The sequence below is a fragment of the Heterodontus francisci genome, chromosome 18 (assembly GCF_036365525.1).
Source record: "Heterodontus francisci isolate sHetFra1 chromosome 18, sHetFra1.hap1, whole genome shotgun sequence".
In the NCBI taxonomy this organism is placed as follows: domain Eukaryota; kingdom Metazoa; phylum Chordata; class Chondrichthyes; order Heterodontiformes; family Heterodontidae; genus Heterodontus; species Heterodontus francisci.
Window position 1 is genome coordinate 82,421,273 of NC_090388.1, and position 15,084 is coordinate 82,436,356.

The 15,084-nt window shown below is 45.1% G+C and overlaps 1 protein-coding gene across 2 annotated transcripts in view; it reads right to left on the reverse strand.

Moving 5' to 3' along the window:
• Positions 1 to 1,542: 1,542 nt before the first annotated feature.
• The window catches only part of tmem178bb (transmembrane protein 178Bb), a 482,397-nt gene continuing 468,855 nt past the window's right edge, over positions 1,543 to 15,084 (reverse strand). For both annotated transcript variants that reach the window (XM_068051295.1, XM_068051296.1), the window contains exon 4: positions 1,543 to 1,793. In XM_068051295.1, the coding sequence (XP_067907396.1) occupies positions 1,543 to 1,793 (251 nt within the window). The remainder of the gene's footprint in view (positions 1,794 to 15,084) is intronic.

Here is a 15,084-nt window from a genome sequence, read left to right on the forward strand (position 1 = left end):
GAAATTTCATCACAGAGGGTTGTGAATCTTTGGAATTCTCTACCGCAGAGGGTTGTGGAGGCTCAGTTAATGAGTATATTCAAGACTGAGATCAATAGATTTTTGAATATTAAGGGAATTACGGGACATTGGGATAGGGCAGGAAAGTGGAATTGAGGTAGAACATCAGCCGTGATCTTACTGAATGGTAGATCAGGCTTGAGGGACCAAATGACCTACTCCTGCTCCTATTTCTTATGTTTTTTTTTTATTTAGAGATACAGCACTGAAACAGGCCCTTCGGCCCACCGAGTCTGTGCAGACCATCAAGCACCCATTTATACTAATCCTATACTAATTCCATATTCCTACCACATCCCCATCTGTCCCTATATTTCCCTACCACCTACCTATACTAGGGGCAATTTATAATGGCCAATTTACCTATCAACCTGCAAGTCTTTGGCATGTGGGAGGAAACCGGAGCACCCGGAGAAAACCCACGCAGACACAGGGAGAACTTGCAAACTCCACACAGGCAGTACCCAGAATTGAATCCGGGTCCCTGGAGCTGTGAGGCTGCAGTGCTAACCACTGCGCCACTGTGCCGCCCATGTACTTATATAAATGCAAGTTGTTCTTGTTATAAAATAGAGAAGGTTGAGGGGTGACTTATGAAAGGGTAGAATGGGTAAACGTAGAGAAGATGTTTCCACTTATAAACACAGAAAGGAGAAAGGAATAGAAGGATATACTAATAGGGTTAGATTACATAAGGTGGGAACAGTCTCCTGTGGAGCATAATCACTGGCATATACCTGTCATTCTACAGAATCGACTAAATTAAAATTCAACTCCATGACAACGCCATGCCTTGTCTTGCCAAATCCAACACTGTCGAACTGGACAAGGGATCTGAGGTGTTCTAGCCCCTGTGAACCATACCCACAACCAAACATCACCTCCAAACCATCGGGAGATAGGGAGAAATTTAATTTAAAAAGAAACTCAAAGTGACAAAACAGTACCAAATGTTACCAAGGCAGAATTCAGGCCCCTGTTCAAATTCAGATTCTAGTACAGTTTATTTCTGCAGGGAAGAAAAAAAATTACAGTTTCACAAGATACACTGATCATAAAACACACACACACACACACATACACACACACATACACACTAGTCAGTATGAAAATGATCTGTGAAAATACTCCCGACACACAGAGTTTTGGGTTTTAATGGAGGAGATTTCTGTACACTACAGCAGGTAAAGTTGGGACATAGCCACCATGATGAACTTGACTAATCAAACCTATTCATCGGCACAACCAAGATGTCAGAGTGTTGGTCATCTTCACTGAATGCAACAGTATAGATACAGCATATACAGAGTTCTTCTTCATTAAATGAAATAAGACTAACATATAAGTCAAGAATTATACACTGCCCAGGGTTTGCTGTCGGATAATTTCAAGCTTGTGCCATCATAGGTCCATCAAGCCAGGCACCGAATGAGCAAGACCCTTGGCCTGGTCCCCCTCTGTATTTGGCCGTGTCCTTGAGCTTTAGCAGACTGTCCCATTCTCCGGCCTCGATTTAGGGTAGCTCGTCCTGGGGACGGTTTGGATCGAAGGTGCCAGCGTGCAGAAGAATCCAGCGATGAGCGTCAACCCGAGACCACCCCAGGCACAGAACATGGACCAGCCGTACCCGTGGCTGATGTCGTCGGGGAGACCGTACAGGTATCTGGGGTAGCGGGAGAGTTCAAAGTTAATTCCAGCGACACAGGTGCACAGTGAAATGATGCAAAACGTCCCTGCAAAAAGAGGCAGGAGCATTTGGTTAAAACCACAAATTAGCGACTGAGGTTAAATATAAAGCAGACGCAACGCAGCAAGAGAACATTCCAGAAGCGGGTCATTTAGTATTGAGCATTGACCTGGTACAGCAATATTGCATTCAATGGTTTTGATGAATGGTCCCATCCAAATTGTAATCACTTTCCTGTTCAGCTGTTGTGTATTTGCATGTTTCCATCTTACACACCACTCCACACCCACTTGTCCCTGAGTATTTCCTCTTGGAAGAGTATGGTACGGGCCTAGGGGAGTGGCTAGGCGGCTGGGGCCTGGTGCAACTCACCCAAGATACATTTATCCCTGTGAGATGGCAGCGAATTCAATCATGAGAGGACATCACAGCAGAAAATTGCCGCGGATAAAACCACTCTAAAAGAGTGTGAATGGCCTCCCTGCTCTTGCAGACAGTATTAAAGCATATTCAACATTAAGCCACTGACCCACAATTATGGCTGTAAGAACTTGAATCACCTCCTTGACCCTTCACCTCTGTGATATCAGACAGAACAGGGTGACATTCAGCTGACGTTATTCCTGCCCCCCAGGCCTTTATGTCCATTGGCACAAGTAACTTAAGACAGAAAGTACATACAGTGACAGACCTGTACCCACCAGTACTGTACCCCAGTGTTATACAGTGACAGACCTGTACCCACCAGTACTGTACCCCAGTGTTATACAGTGACAGACCTGTATCCACCAGTACTGTACCCCAGTGTTATACAGTGACAGACCTGTACCCATCAGTACTGTACCCCAGTGTTATACAGTGACAGACCTGTACCCACCAGTACTGTACCCCAGTGTTATACAGTGACAGACCTGTATCCACCAGTACTGTACCCCAGTGTTATACAGTGACAGACCTGTATCCACCAGTACTGTACCCCAGTGAAATACAGTGACAGACCTGGACCCACCAGTACTGTACCCCAGTGTTATACAGTGACAGACCTGTATCCACCATTACTGTACCCCAGTGTAAAACAGTGACAGACCTGCACCCATCAATACTGTACCCCAGTGTTATACAGTGACAGACCTGTAGCCATCAGTACTGTACCCCAGTGTTACACAGTGACAGACCTGCACCCATCAGTACTGTACCTCAGTGTTATACAGTGACAGACCTGTACCCCAGAGTTATACAGTGAAAGACCTGTCCCCACCAGTACTGTACCCCAGTGTTACACAGTGACAGACCTGTACCCACCAGTACTGTACCCCAGTGTTATACAGTGACAGAGTTGTACCCACCAGTTCTGTACCCCAGTGTTAGACAGTAACAGACCTGTACCCACCAGTACTGTACCCCAGTGTTATAAAGTAACAGACCTTTACCCACCAGTACTGTACCCCAGTGTTATATAGTGACAGAGCTGTACCCACCAGTACTGTACCCCAGTGTTATAGAGTAACAGACCTTTACCCACCAGTAAAGTACTGTACCCCAGTGTTATACAGTGACAGAGCTGTACCCAGCAGTTCTGTACCTCAGTATTATACAGTAACAGACCTATACCCACCAGTACTGTATCCCAGTATTGCACAACTCACATTTGCTCTCTGCTGCTACACCAGCGTCTGCAAGGTCGGACTGCTGTATTGCTGTGTGTCCTTCTCAGTTCAATTTTACACAGGATGTAAATTTCCTTGTTTAAAATTGAATTTGACTGAAATCCCAGTGGCAAAATCACTTTGTGCTCTCCTATATTTTACAGCAGTTGTGAAAAATTTGAACTTGGGCCAACATTCCCTGAACGTGGGAGGGATTGTTTAACACTCACCTTGAGTGGATACATGAAAGGAATAGACAAGGGAATAAGCTGTGGTGGCACCACAATTTCATGCGGAGTTCTAATACTGATAGTATTTGCTTTTAGGGTGGGCTTGAAGTGAGCTATTTCAGGTGTGTTGTTGGCATAGTCTGCCTTTTTGTTCACATGCACTTTTTTGCATTGAAAGGGAGGGATTGTTAAATTATACACTTGAAGGAAATTTCTCTCATTACACACTTGACTGAATAGGTTGGTAAATGGATGGCAGTTGAATGCAATAAAATGTTTAATGGGTACACACTTAAATAGCTTTAGTTTTAAAATGCCACCGAATACTTCAAAGTGGTCTACTTAGATTTACAAGCTATAAATTGGTCAGGGAAAGCTCAGGTATTAGAAAGCTGATTCTTCTTCCCAGTGAACGAGATCTGGGATGGGTTTTGATCGACCAATAATTGTGCATATCTTCAGCATTGGTGTTGTGGTGCCCAGTGCAGCAAGATGGAGGCTGGGTGAGCCTGGCCTATAGCCTCAGTAGATGCCTTTCAACTCTGCTATGAGCTGTGGGATATCACTGACTCTTTTGCAGCATATATTTGCCAATTCCACAGCCAGTTGGTTTGAGGTAAGTGAAAGAAAAGATACAAGGAACAGAGGATAAGAAAGAGGCAAGAAGAACATGTAAATGCAACTTGAACCTCTCCTCTGTCCCTCATGGCAGGCTCAGTGGTCAAAGAGTCATAGAGTTATACAGCACAGAAACAGGGCCTTGGGCCCATTGTGTCTGTGCCAGCCATCAAGCACCTATCTATTCTAATCCCATTTTCCAGCACTTGGCCCGTAGCTTTGTATGCTATGGCGTTTCAAGTACTCATCTAAGTACTTCTTAAATGTTGTGTGGGTTCCTGCCTCTACCACCCCTTCAGGCAGTGTGTTCCAGATTCCAACCACCCTCTGAGTGAATTTTTTTCCCTCAAATCCCCCCTAAACCTCCTGCCCCTTATCTTAAATCTATGATCCCTCCACTAAGGGAAAAAGTTTCTTCCTATCTATCCTATCAATGCCCCTCATAATTTTCTATACCTCAATCAGGTCCCCCCTCAGTCTTCCCAGGGCACCTTCCCCTGCAATCGCAGGAGGTGTAATACCTGCCCATTTACCTCCTCTCTCCTCACTATCCCAGGCCCCAAACACTCCTTTCAGGTGAAGCAGCGATTTACTTGTACTTCTTTCAATGTAGTATACTGTATTCGCTGCTCACAGTGTGGTCTCCTCTACATTGGGGAGACCAAGCGCAGACTGGGTGACCGCTTTGCGGAACATCTCCGCTCAGTCCGCAAGCAGGACCCTGAGCTTCCGGTTGCTTGCCATTTCAACACTCCCCCCTGCTCTCATGCTCACATCTCTGTCCTGGGATTGCTGCAGTGTTCCAGTGAACATCAACGCAAGCTCGAGGAACAGCATCTCATCTACCGATTAGGCACACTACAGCCTGCTGGACTGAACATTGAGTTCAATAATTTCAGAGCATGACAGCCCCCCATTTTACTTTCATTTTTAGTTATTTTTTCTTCCTTTTTTTTACATTCCTTTTTACATTTTTTACAATCTTTTTTTGCATTTATTTCATTTCATCTTAGTTTGTTCAGTTTGCTTACCCACTGTTTTTTTCAGGTTGTTTTTCTTCAGGTTTGCACTTGCTGCTGTTCAATATTCAGTATATTCACACCTAATCTTTACTAATGCTTTGTCTTTCAACACACCATTAACATATTGTTTGCCTTTGCTCCGTGACCTTTTGGTCAGCTATGTGGCCTGGTCCAATCTGCACCTTCTCCTTTGTTATCTCTTGCCCCACCCCCACCTCACTTGTTTATAATCTGTGACTTTTCTAATATTTGTCAGCTCCGAAGAAGGGTCACTGACCCGAAACGTTAACTCTGCTTCTCTTTCCACAGATGCTGCCAGACCTGCTGAGTGACTCCAGCATTTTTTGTTTTTGCCCCCCTCAGTCTTCTCTGCTCTAAGGAAAACACCCCTAGCCTATCCAGTCTCTCTTCATAGCTGAAATTCTCCAGCCCAGGCAACATCCTGGTGAATCTCCTCTGCACCTTCTCCAGTGCAATCACATCCTTCCTATAGTGTGGTGCCCAGAACTGTACACAGTACTCCAGCTCTGGCCTAACTAGCAATTTATACAGCTCCATCATAACCTCTCTGCTCTTATATTCTATGCCTCAGCTAATAAAGGCAAGTATCCCATATGCCTTCCTAACCACCTTATCTACCTGTGCTGCTGCCTTCAGTGATCTATGGACAAATACACCAAGGTCCCTCTGACCCTCTGTACTTCCTAGGGTCCTACCATCCATTGTATATTGCCTTGCCTTCTAAGTCCTCCCAAAATGCATCTTCTCGCACTTCTCAGGATTAAATTCCATTTTCCACTGCTCCACCCATCTTACCAGCCCATCTATATCGTCCTGTAATCGAAGGCTATTTACAACACCACCAATTTTCGTGTCATCTGCGAACTTACTGATCATACCTTCTATATTCACGTTTAAATCATTAATGTACACTACAAACAGCAGGGGTCCCTGCACCGATCCCTGCGGTACACCACTGGTCACAGGCTTCCACTCGCAAAAACAACCCTTGACCATCACCCTCTGCCTCCTGCCACTAAGCCAATTTTGGATCCAATTTGCCAAATTGCCCTCAGGGGCTCTTACCTTCTTAACCAATCTTCCATGCGGGACCTTATCAAAAGCCTTACTGAAGTCCATATAGACTACATCAACTGCCTTACCCTCATCTACACATCTAGTCACCTCCTTGAAAAATTCAATCAAGTTTGTTAGATACGATCTCCCTCTGACAAAGCCATGCTGCCTATCCCTGATTAATTCCTGCCTCTCCAAGTGCAGATTAATCCGGTCTCTCAGAATTATTTCCAATAGTTTCACTACCACTGATGTTAGACTCACCGGCCTGTAATTACCTGGTTTATCCCTGCTACCCTTCTTGAATAATGATGCCACATTCGCTCTCCTCAAGTCCTCTGGTTCCTCTCCTGTGGCCAGAGAGGATTTGAAAATTTGTGTCAGAGCCCCTGCTATCTCCTCCCTTGCCCCATATAACAGCCTGGGATACATCTCATCTGGGCCTTGGGATTTATCCACTTTTAAGCATCTAAAACAGCTAATATTTCCTCCCTTTCAATGCTAATATGTTCAAGTATATCACAATCCCCCTCCCTGATCTCTACACCTGCATCGTCCTTCTCCATAGTGAACACTGATGAAAAGTGATCATTTAAAACCTCACCTACGTCCTCCGGCTCCACAGTCAGACTGTCACTTTGGTCCCTAATGGGCCCTACTCTTTCCCTGGTTATCCTCTTGCGCTTAATATACTTATAAGATGCCTTGGGATTTTCCTTTATCTTGCCCGCCAGTGTTTTTTCATGCCCCCTCTTCTCTCTCCTAATTACTTTTTGAAGTACCCCCCCTACACTTTCTATACTCCTCTAGGGCCTCTGCTCTTTTCAGCACTTTGAATCTGCCATAAGCCTCCTTTTTATCCCTTATCCAATCCTCTCTCCCTTGACATCCAGGGTTCCCTGGACGTGTTGGTCCTACCCTTCACCTTTGCAGGAACATGTTGGCCCTGAACGCTCACTATTTCCTTTTTGAATGACTCCCACTGGTCTGTTGTAGGCTTTCCTTCATGTAGCTGCTCCCAGTCCACTTTGGCCAGATCCTGTTTTATCATATTGAAATTGGCCTTCCCCCAAGCCAGTATTTTATTTCCGGTCCCTCTTTGTCATTTTCCATAACTACCTTAAATCTTACAAAGTTATGGTCACTATCCCCGAAATGCCCTCCTGCTAACACTTTTACCACTTGTCCGACTTCATTCCCCAGGATTAGGTCCAGTACTGCCCCTTCTCTTGTAGGACTTTCTACGTGCTGGCTCAAAAAGCTCTCCTGTATGCATTTTAAGAATTCCACACTGGTAGCACTCTATCCTTTGAGGCAGAGGTTGTGGTTCAAAACCCACACCAGAGACTTGAGCACATATTCTAGGCTGACACTCCAGTGCTGTACTGAGGGAGTGCTGTATTGTCGGAGGTTCCGTCTTTTGAATGAGACATTAAACTGTGACCCTGTGTGCTCTCTCAGTGGGTGTAAAAGACTCCATGGCACTATTCGTAGGGCAGGAGAGTTCAGCCTGCTGTGCTTGGCCAAATTTTATCCCTCAATCGACAACATGGTATTTCATTATTTATTCCATCACTATTTGTGGGATCTTGCTGTACACAAATTGGCTGCCATGTTTGCTGAGAAAAGATCAGTGACTACACTTTAAAAGTACTTCAGTAGCTATGAACTGCTTTGGGATGGCCAGAGGATGTGGAACTTGCTCCAGAAATGCAAATCTTTCTTTCCTGAATTGTAGTTGCCTCAGGTACATGCAGCTTGTCTCTGCAAACCTCACACCAGTATTCTCTGGCTCTATTAACCCTGGCAATTGGTGAAGCTGCATTTCTTTATATATATATATATGCTCATTCTTGGGTTAAGGGCATCACTGATCAGCTGGAACTTCTTGTCTGTTCCTAGATTTGCTGGTGGGGGCTCAGCCTTCATCTTGAATCACTGCAGTCCATTCTTAGCAGCCTTTTGATAGAACTGAGTGGCTTGCTAGGTCACTTCAGGGAGCAGTTAAGAGTCAATCACCTTGGTGTGGGACTGGAGTCACATATAGGCCAGACTAAGGACATTAGTGAAGCAGTTGTGTTTTTACAATGATCAGGCAGCTTCATGGTCACACTTTATATTTCCAAGCTTTGTTTAAAGCTGGAGTCAATTTCTCAAATTACCACTTGAACTCATATTTCACTGGATTATTAGTCCAGGTACCTGGGTCACTAATACAGTAACTTTACCACTTCACCACTGTAGCAATGTAAAGACCTGACTGATTAGCAAGGGATCAAGCAATGATCCATCTCCCTCAACCACAGCACCAGAGCTCAACTAAGAAGGATAAGACTTATCCTAGAGCTCTCTACCTTAACCTATTTCCCTTTCCTTTCCCTATTTCCTGTTTATGTCCTTCCTTTTGGAATACTGACCTAATTCAGTTTTCAATGATGTTATAGAGTAGAGGAACAGAGGGACCTTGGAGTGCATGTGCACAGGTCCCTGAATGTGGCTGGTCAGGTCGAAAAGGTGGTCAGATGGCATTTGGGATACTTGCCTTTATCAGCCAAGGCACAGAATATAAAAGCTGGGAGGTTATGCTGGAACTGTATAAAATACTGGTCAGGCCACAACTGGAGTACTGTGTGCAGTACTGGTCACCACACTACAGGAAAGATGTGATTGCACAAGAGAGGGCACTGAGGAAATTTACAAGGATGTTGCCAGGACTGGAGAATTTTAGTTATGAGGAAAGATTGAATAGGCTCAGGTTGTTTTCTTTGGAACAGAAGAGGCTGAGGGGAGATCTAACTGAAGTGTATAAAATTGAGGAGTCTAGACTGAATGGATAGAAAGGCTCTATTCACCTTTGTTGAAGGGTTCATAACCAGGGGGAACAGATTTAGGTTAAGGGGTATGGGGTTTAGAGGGGATTCAGGGGGCAATTTTTCACCCAGAGGATGGTGAGGATCTGGAACTCACTGCCTGAAATGATGGTAGAGACAGAAACCCTTGTAACATTTAAAAAGTACTTGGATATACACTTGAAATGGTGTAACCTGCAAGGCTACCGACCAAGAGCTGGAAAGTGGGATTCAGCTGGATGACTTATTGTTGGCCGGGGTGGATTTGATGGACCGAATGGCCTCCTTGCATGATGTAAATTTGATTCTATAGTCTGCCTCAGTTGCTATTTATAGGAGACATTCCCCATTCTAATAACCCTCTGTGTAAAAATATTTCTTCCAATTGCCTCCTTCGTTCTAATGATAATCTTCAGTCTCTGCCCCTTTGATGCCATTGAAAACAATCTTTCACTATTTGCCTCTCAAAACCTTTCAGAATTTTGAAACCTTCTATTACATACCTCTCCCCACTTAAACATTCCTGCCCGTGGGTAAAAAGTCCCAATCATTTGAATATTCCTTTATATCTCTAATCTCTCATTCCTGATTTCATTCTCATGAATCTTCACTGTCCCATTTCCAAAGCACTAGAATAATGGAATGCACTCAATATCTCAGTTGTGGCCTGCTTAACCAGTTATACAAGTTCACCACTTCCTTGCTTTTATATCCATTGCCCCTATAAAAGTTGGAACTCCATTTTTACTGCATTGCCACCTTTAAAGATCTATCTGCACCCCAAGATCTCCCTTTTCCTTTACTCCAAAAAAATCACCTTATCAATTTAAACCTTTCACTGCTCTTTTTCCACAAAATTGACTAATTTATGCTTCTCGGCATTGAACTGCATCTGCCACCTATTTGCCCACTTCCCTAATCCATCTCTGTCCTGCAATCTGTCACATTCTTCCAAACCCACCAAAAGCAAACTTACATGTCATTCCTCTTGTGTCTATGTTCAAATATTTGCATAGATGGGAAGGTGGTGGCATAGTGGTAATGTCACTGTAATCCAACTGCCTAGGCTAATGCTCTGGGGGGATGGGTTCGAATCCCACCAAGGCAGACAGTGAAATTTGAATTCAATTAGTGACTCTGGAATTAAAAGCTAGTCTAATGGTGACCATGAAGCCATTGTTGTAAAAACCCATCTGGTTTTACCTGGTCTGGCCTATATATGACTCTTAGACTCCCAGCAATGTGGTTGACTCTGAAACTCTATTAAAATGCGACAAAGTGTAAGAAAAAGAATTAAACTGGACGAACCATCCAGCACTGGAAATCATTAAATTGACCCTGTAAAGTCCTCCTTACTAACATCTGGGGGCTTGTGCCAAAGTTGGGAGAGCTGTCCCACAGACTAGTCAAGCAACCGCCTGAAATAGTCACACTCACTGAATCATACATTATAGATAATGTCCCAGACATCACCATCCCTGGGTATGTCCTGACCCACCAGAGGTGGCAGAACACTGGTATACGGTCAGGAGGGAGTTGCCCTGAGAGTCCACAACATAGACTCTGGACCCCATGAAGTCTCATGGCATCAGGTCAAATGTGGGCAAGGAAACCACTTACTGTACCCTGCCCCCTCAGCTGATGAGTCAATGCTTCTCCATGTTAAACACCAATTGGAAGAAGCACTAAGGTAGCAAGGGCACAGAATGTACTCTGAGTGGGGGACTTCAATGTCCACCACCAAGAGTGGCTCGATAGCACCACTACTGGCCGAGTCCGAAAGGACATAGCTACACTGGGTCTGCGGCAGGTCGTGAGGGAAAAATCCTACTCAAACTCGTCCTCACCAATCTATCTGTCGCAGATGCATCTGTCCATGGCAGTATTGGTAGGAGTCACCAATGCACAGTCTTTGCAAAGACAAAGTCCTGTCCTCACATTGAGGATACCCTCTATTGTGTTGTGTGACACGACCACCGTGCTAAATGGGATAGATTTTGAACAGATCTAACTCAAAACTGGGCATCGATTATGCACTGTGGGCCATCAGCAGCAGCAGAATTGTACTCAATCACAATCTGTAACCTCATGGCTTGGCATATCCCTCACTCTACCATTACCATCAAGACGGGGGACCAACTCTGGTTCAATGAAGAGTGCAGGAGAGCATGCCAGGAGCAGCACCAGGCATACCTGAAAAAGAGGTGTCAGCCTGGTGAAGCTACAACACAAGACTACTTGCATGCCAAACAGCAAAAGCAGCATGCGATAGATAGAGCTAAGTGATTGCACAACCAACGGATCAGATCTAAGCTCTGCAGTCCTGCTGCATCATGGAAGTGGTGGACAATTAAACAACTAACAGGAGATGGAAGCTCCACAAATATCCTCATCTTGAACAATGGGGAGACCAGCACATCAGTGCAAAAGACAAGGCTGCAGCGTCTGCAACAATTTTCAACCAGAAGCGCCTAGTGGATGATACATCTCGGCCTCCTCCGTAGGTCCCCAGCATCACAGATGCCATAGAAACATAGAAAATAGGAGCAGGGGTAGGCCACTCAGCACTTCGGGCCTGCTCCGCCATTCAAAAAAGATCAGGGCTGATCATCTAATTCAATACCCTGTTCCGCTTTTTCCCCATATCCCTTGATCCCTTTGGCATTAAGAAATATATCTATCTCTTTCTTGAATATATTTAATGATTTGGCCTCCACTGCCGTCTGCGGTAGAGAATTCCACAGGTTCACTACCCTCTGAGTGAAGAAATTTCTCCTCATCTCACATACCCCGTATCCTGAGACTGAGACCCCTGGTTCTGGACTCCCCTCTCACCGGGAACATCCTCCCTGCATTTAGCCTGTCTAGTCCTGATAGAATTTTATAGGTTTCTATGAGATCACCTCTCATTCTTCTAAACTCTAGTGAATATAGGCCTATATTCCTATATAGACCTCATACTTCAATCCTGCCATCCCAGGAATCACCCTAGTAAATCTTCTTTGCACTCCCTCCATGGCAAGAACATCCTTCCTCAGATAAGGAGACCAAAACTGCACACAATACTCCAGATGTGGTTTCACCAAGGCCCTGTGTAACAGCAGTAAGACATCTTTGCTCCTGTACTCAAATCCTCTTGCAATGAAGGCCAACATACCAATCGCTTTCCTAATTGCTTGACAGTCTTCAGCCAATCCAATTCACTCCGCGTGATATCAAGAAATGGCTGAAGGCACTGAATACTGCAAAGACTATGTGCCCTGACAACATTCCGGCAATAGTACTGAAGACCTGTGCTCCAGAACTAGCTGTGTCCCTAGCTAAGCTGTTCCAGTACAGTTACAACACTGGCATCTACCTGGCAATGTGGAAAAGTGCCCAAGTATGTCCTATACAGAAAAAGCAGGACAAGTCCAACCAGTCCAATTACCGCCCTATCAGTCTACTCTCAATCATCAGCAAAGTGATGGAAGGTGTCATTGACACTGCTATTAAGCAGCACTTGCTCAGCTATAACCTGCTCACTGATGCTCAGTTTGGGTTCCGTCAGGGCCACTCAGCTCCTGACCTCATTACAGCCTTGGTTCAAACATGGACAAAAGAGCTGAACTCCAGAGGTGAGGTAAGAGTGACTGCCCTTGACATCAAGGCAGCATTTGACCGAGTATGGCAACAAGCAGCCCTAGGAAAACTGGAGTCAATGGGAATCAGGGGGCAAACTCTCCGCTGGTTGGAGTCATACCTGGCGCAAAGAAAGATGGTTGTAGTTGTTGGATGCCAATGATCTCAGTCACAGGACATCACTGCACAAGTTCCTCAGGGTAGTGTCCTAGGCCCAACCATCTCCAGCTGCTTCATCAATGACCTTCCCTCCATCATAAGGTCAGAAGTGGGGATGTTCGCTGATGATTGCACAATGTTCAGTATCATTCGTGACTCCTCAGATACTGTATCAGCCCATGTCAAGATGCAGCAAGACCTGGACAACATCTGGGCTTGGGCTGATAAGTAGCAAGTAACATTCATGCCACACAAGTGCCAGACAATGACCATCTCAAACAAAAGAGAATCTACCCATCCCCCCCTAACGTTCAATGGCATTACCATTGCTGAATCCCCCAATATCAACATCCTGGGGGTCACCATTGATCAGAAACTGAACTGGCCAGCCACATAAATACTGTGGCTACTAAAGCAGGTCAGAGGCTGAGAATTCTGCAGCGAGTTACTCACCTCCTCACTACCCAATGCCTGTCCACCATCTATAAGGCAAAAGTCAGGAGTGTGATGGAATATTCTCCACTTGCCTGGATGGGTGCAGCTCCAACAACAATCAAGAAGCTTGACACCATCCCGGACAAAGCAGCCCGTTTGAATGGCAACCCATCCACAAACATTCACTCCCTCTACCACCGATGCACAGTGGCAGCAGTGTGTATCATCTAGAAGATGCACTGCAGCAAGTCACCAAGGTTCTTTCAACAGCACCTTCCAAACCCACAACCTCTCCCACCTAGAAGGACAAGGACAGCAGTTGCATGGGAACACCACCACCTGCAAGTTTCCCTCCATGCCGCACGCTATCCTGACTTGGAACAATTTCGCTGTTCCTTCACTGTCGCTGGGTCAAATTCCTGGAACTCCCTTCCTAATAGCACTGTGGGTGTACCTGCACCCCAAGGACTGCAGCGGTTCAAGAAGAAGCACAACTTTCTCACCAAATATATCCAGACAGTTTGCCAATGCACATGAAGATGTAAAAATTAGTTTCTGAAATTTAATTACTAATAGGTCGGTTTCAGAAGTTGAAGAAAACTTTTTTGGGGGGCGGCACAGTGGTTAGCACTGCAGCTTCACAGCTCCAGCGACCCGGGTTCAGTTCTGGGTACTGCCAGTGCAGAGTTTGCAAGTTCTCCCTGTGACTGCGTGGGTTTCCACCGGGTGCTCCAGTTTCCTCCCACAGCCAAAGACTTGCAGGTTGATAGGTAAATTGGCCATTGTAAATTGCCCTAGTGTAGGTAGGTGGTAGGAGAATGGTGGGGATGTAGTCGGGAATATGGGATTAATGTAGGATCAGTATAAATGGGTGGTTGTTGGTCGGCACAGACACGGTGGGCCGAAGGACCTGTTTCAGTGCTGTATCTCTAAATAAAAAATAAATAAATAAAATAAAAGGCAGCTCACCACCACCTTCTCAAGGGCAATTAAGGATGGGCAATAAATGCTGGCTGAGCCAGTGACACCCAGATCTCATGAACGAATTTAAAAAAATGAGAGGTCCCAGGACAGACCCCTTGGGCACTTCACTGCCCCACATCCTCCGAATCTATTTACTTTCAAACTTTGCCTAGCCATCTCTTTTTCCATAGAGCTGCATTCCCTTTAGCATCATGGGCTTTAATTCTCAAAACAAGACTCTTATGTGGCTCATTATCTAACGTCTTCTGAATATCCTCACAGACCAACTGTACAGCTGCATTCTTGCAGGGTGCCATTTTGTGGTGTACAGTATTAGATACTTAAATGTCCAGTCAAATGAACATTCTGGAAACCCTGTTAATGGGAAGAGATCCAGTTACATCTTACTATTTATGTTACACTGTGCATTAGAAAACATATCAGGGCAGCTTGGGATCAATTACCCTGGGTCGCTTGGTGCTGATGCCTGGTTGGGGTAGTGTTCTACAGGTGCTACCAGCCTTCGAGTACCTCACTCAAATGGCCATTCTTCCTGTGTTCAATTCATCAGTGATTGTCAATAGGCAATTAGACTTTGGACAGCTGATGCCCACTGCTGCCCTCTCTCAATATTTCCATGCCCACACCTGCCAGTAGATGTTGTTAACTCAGCACAGCCTGACAAGGACTGACAGTAAAAACTGTAATAGAACAATG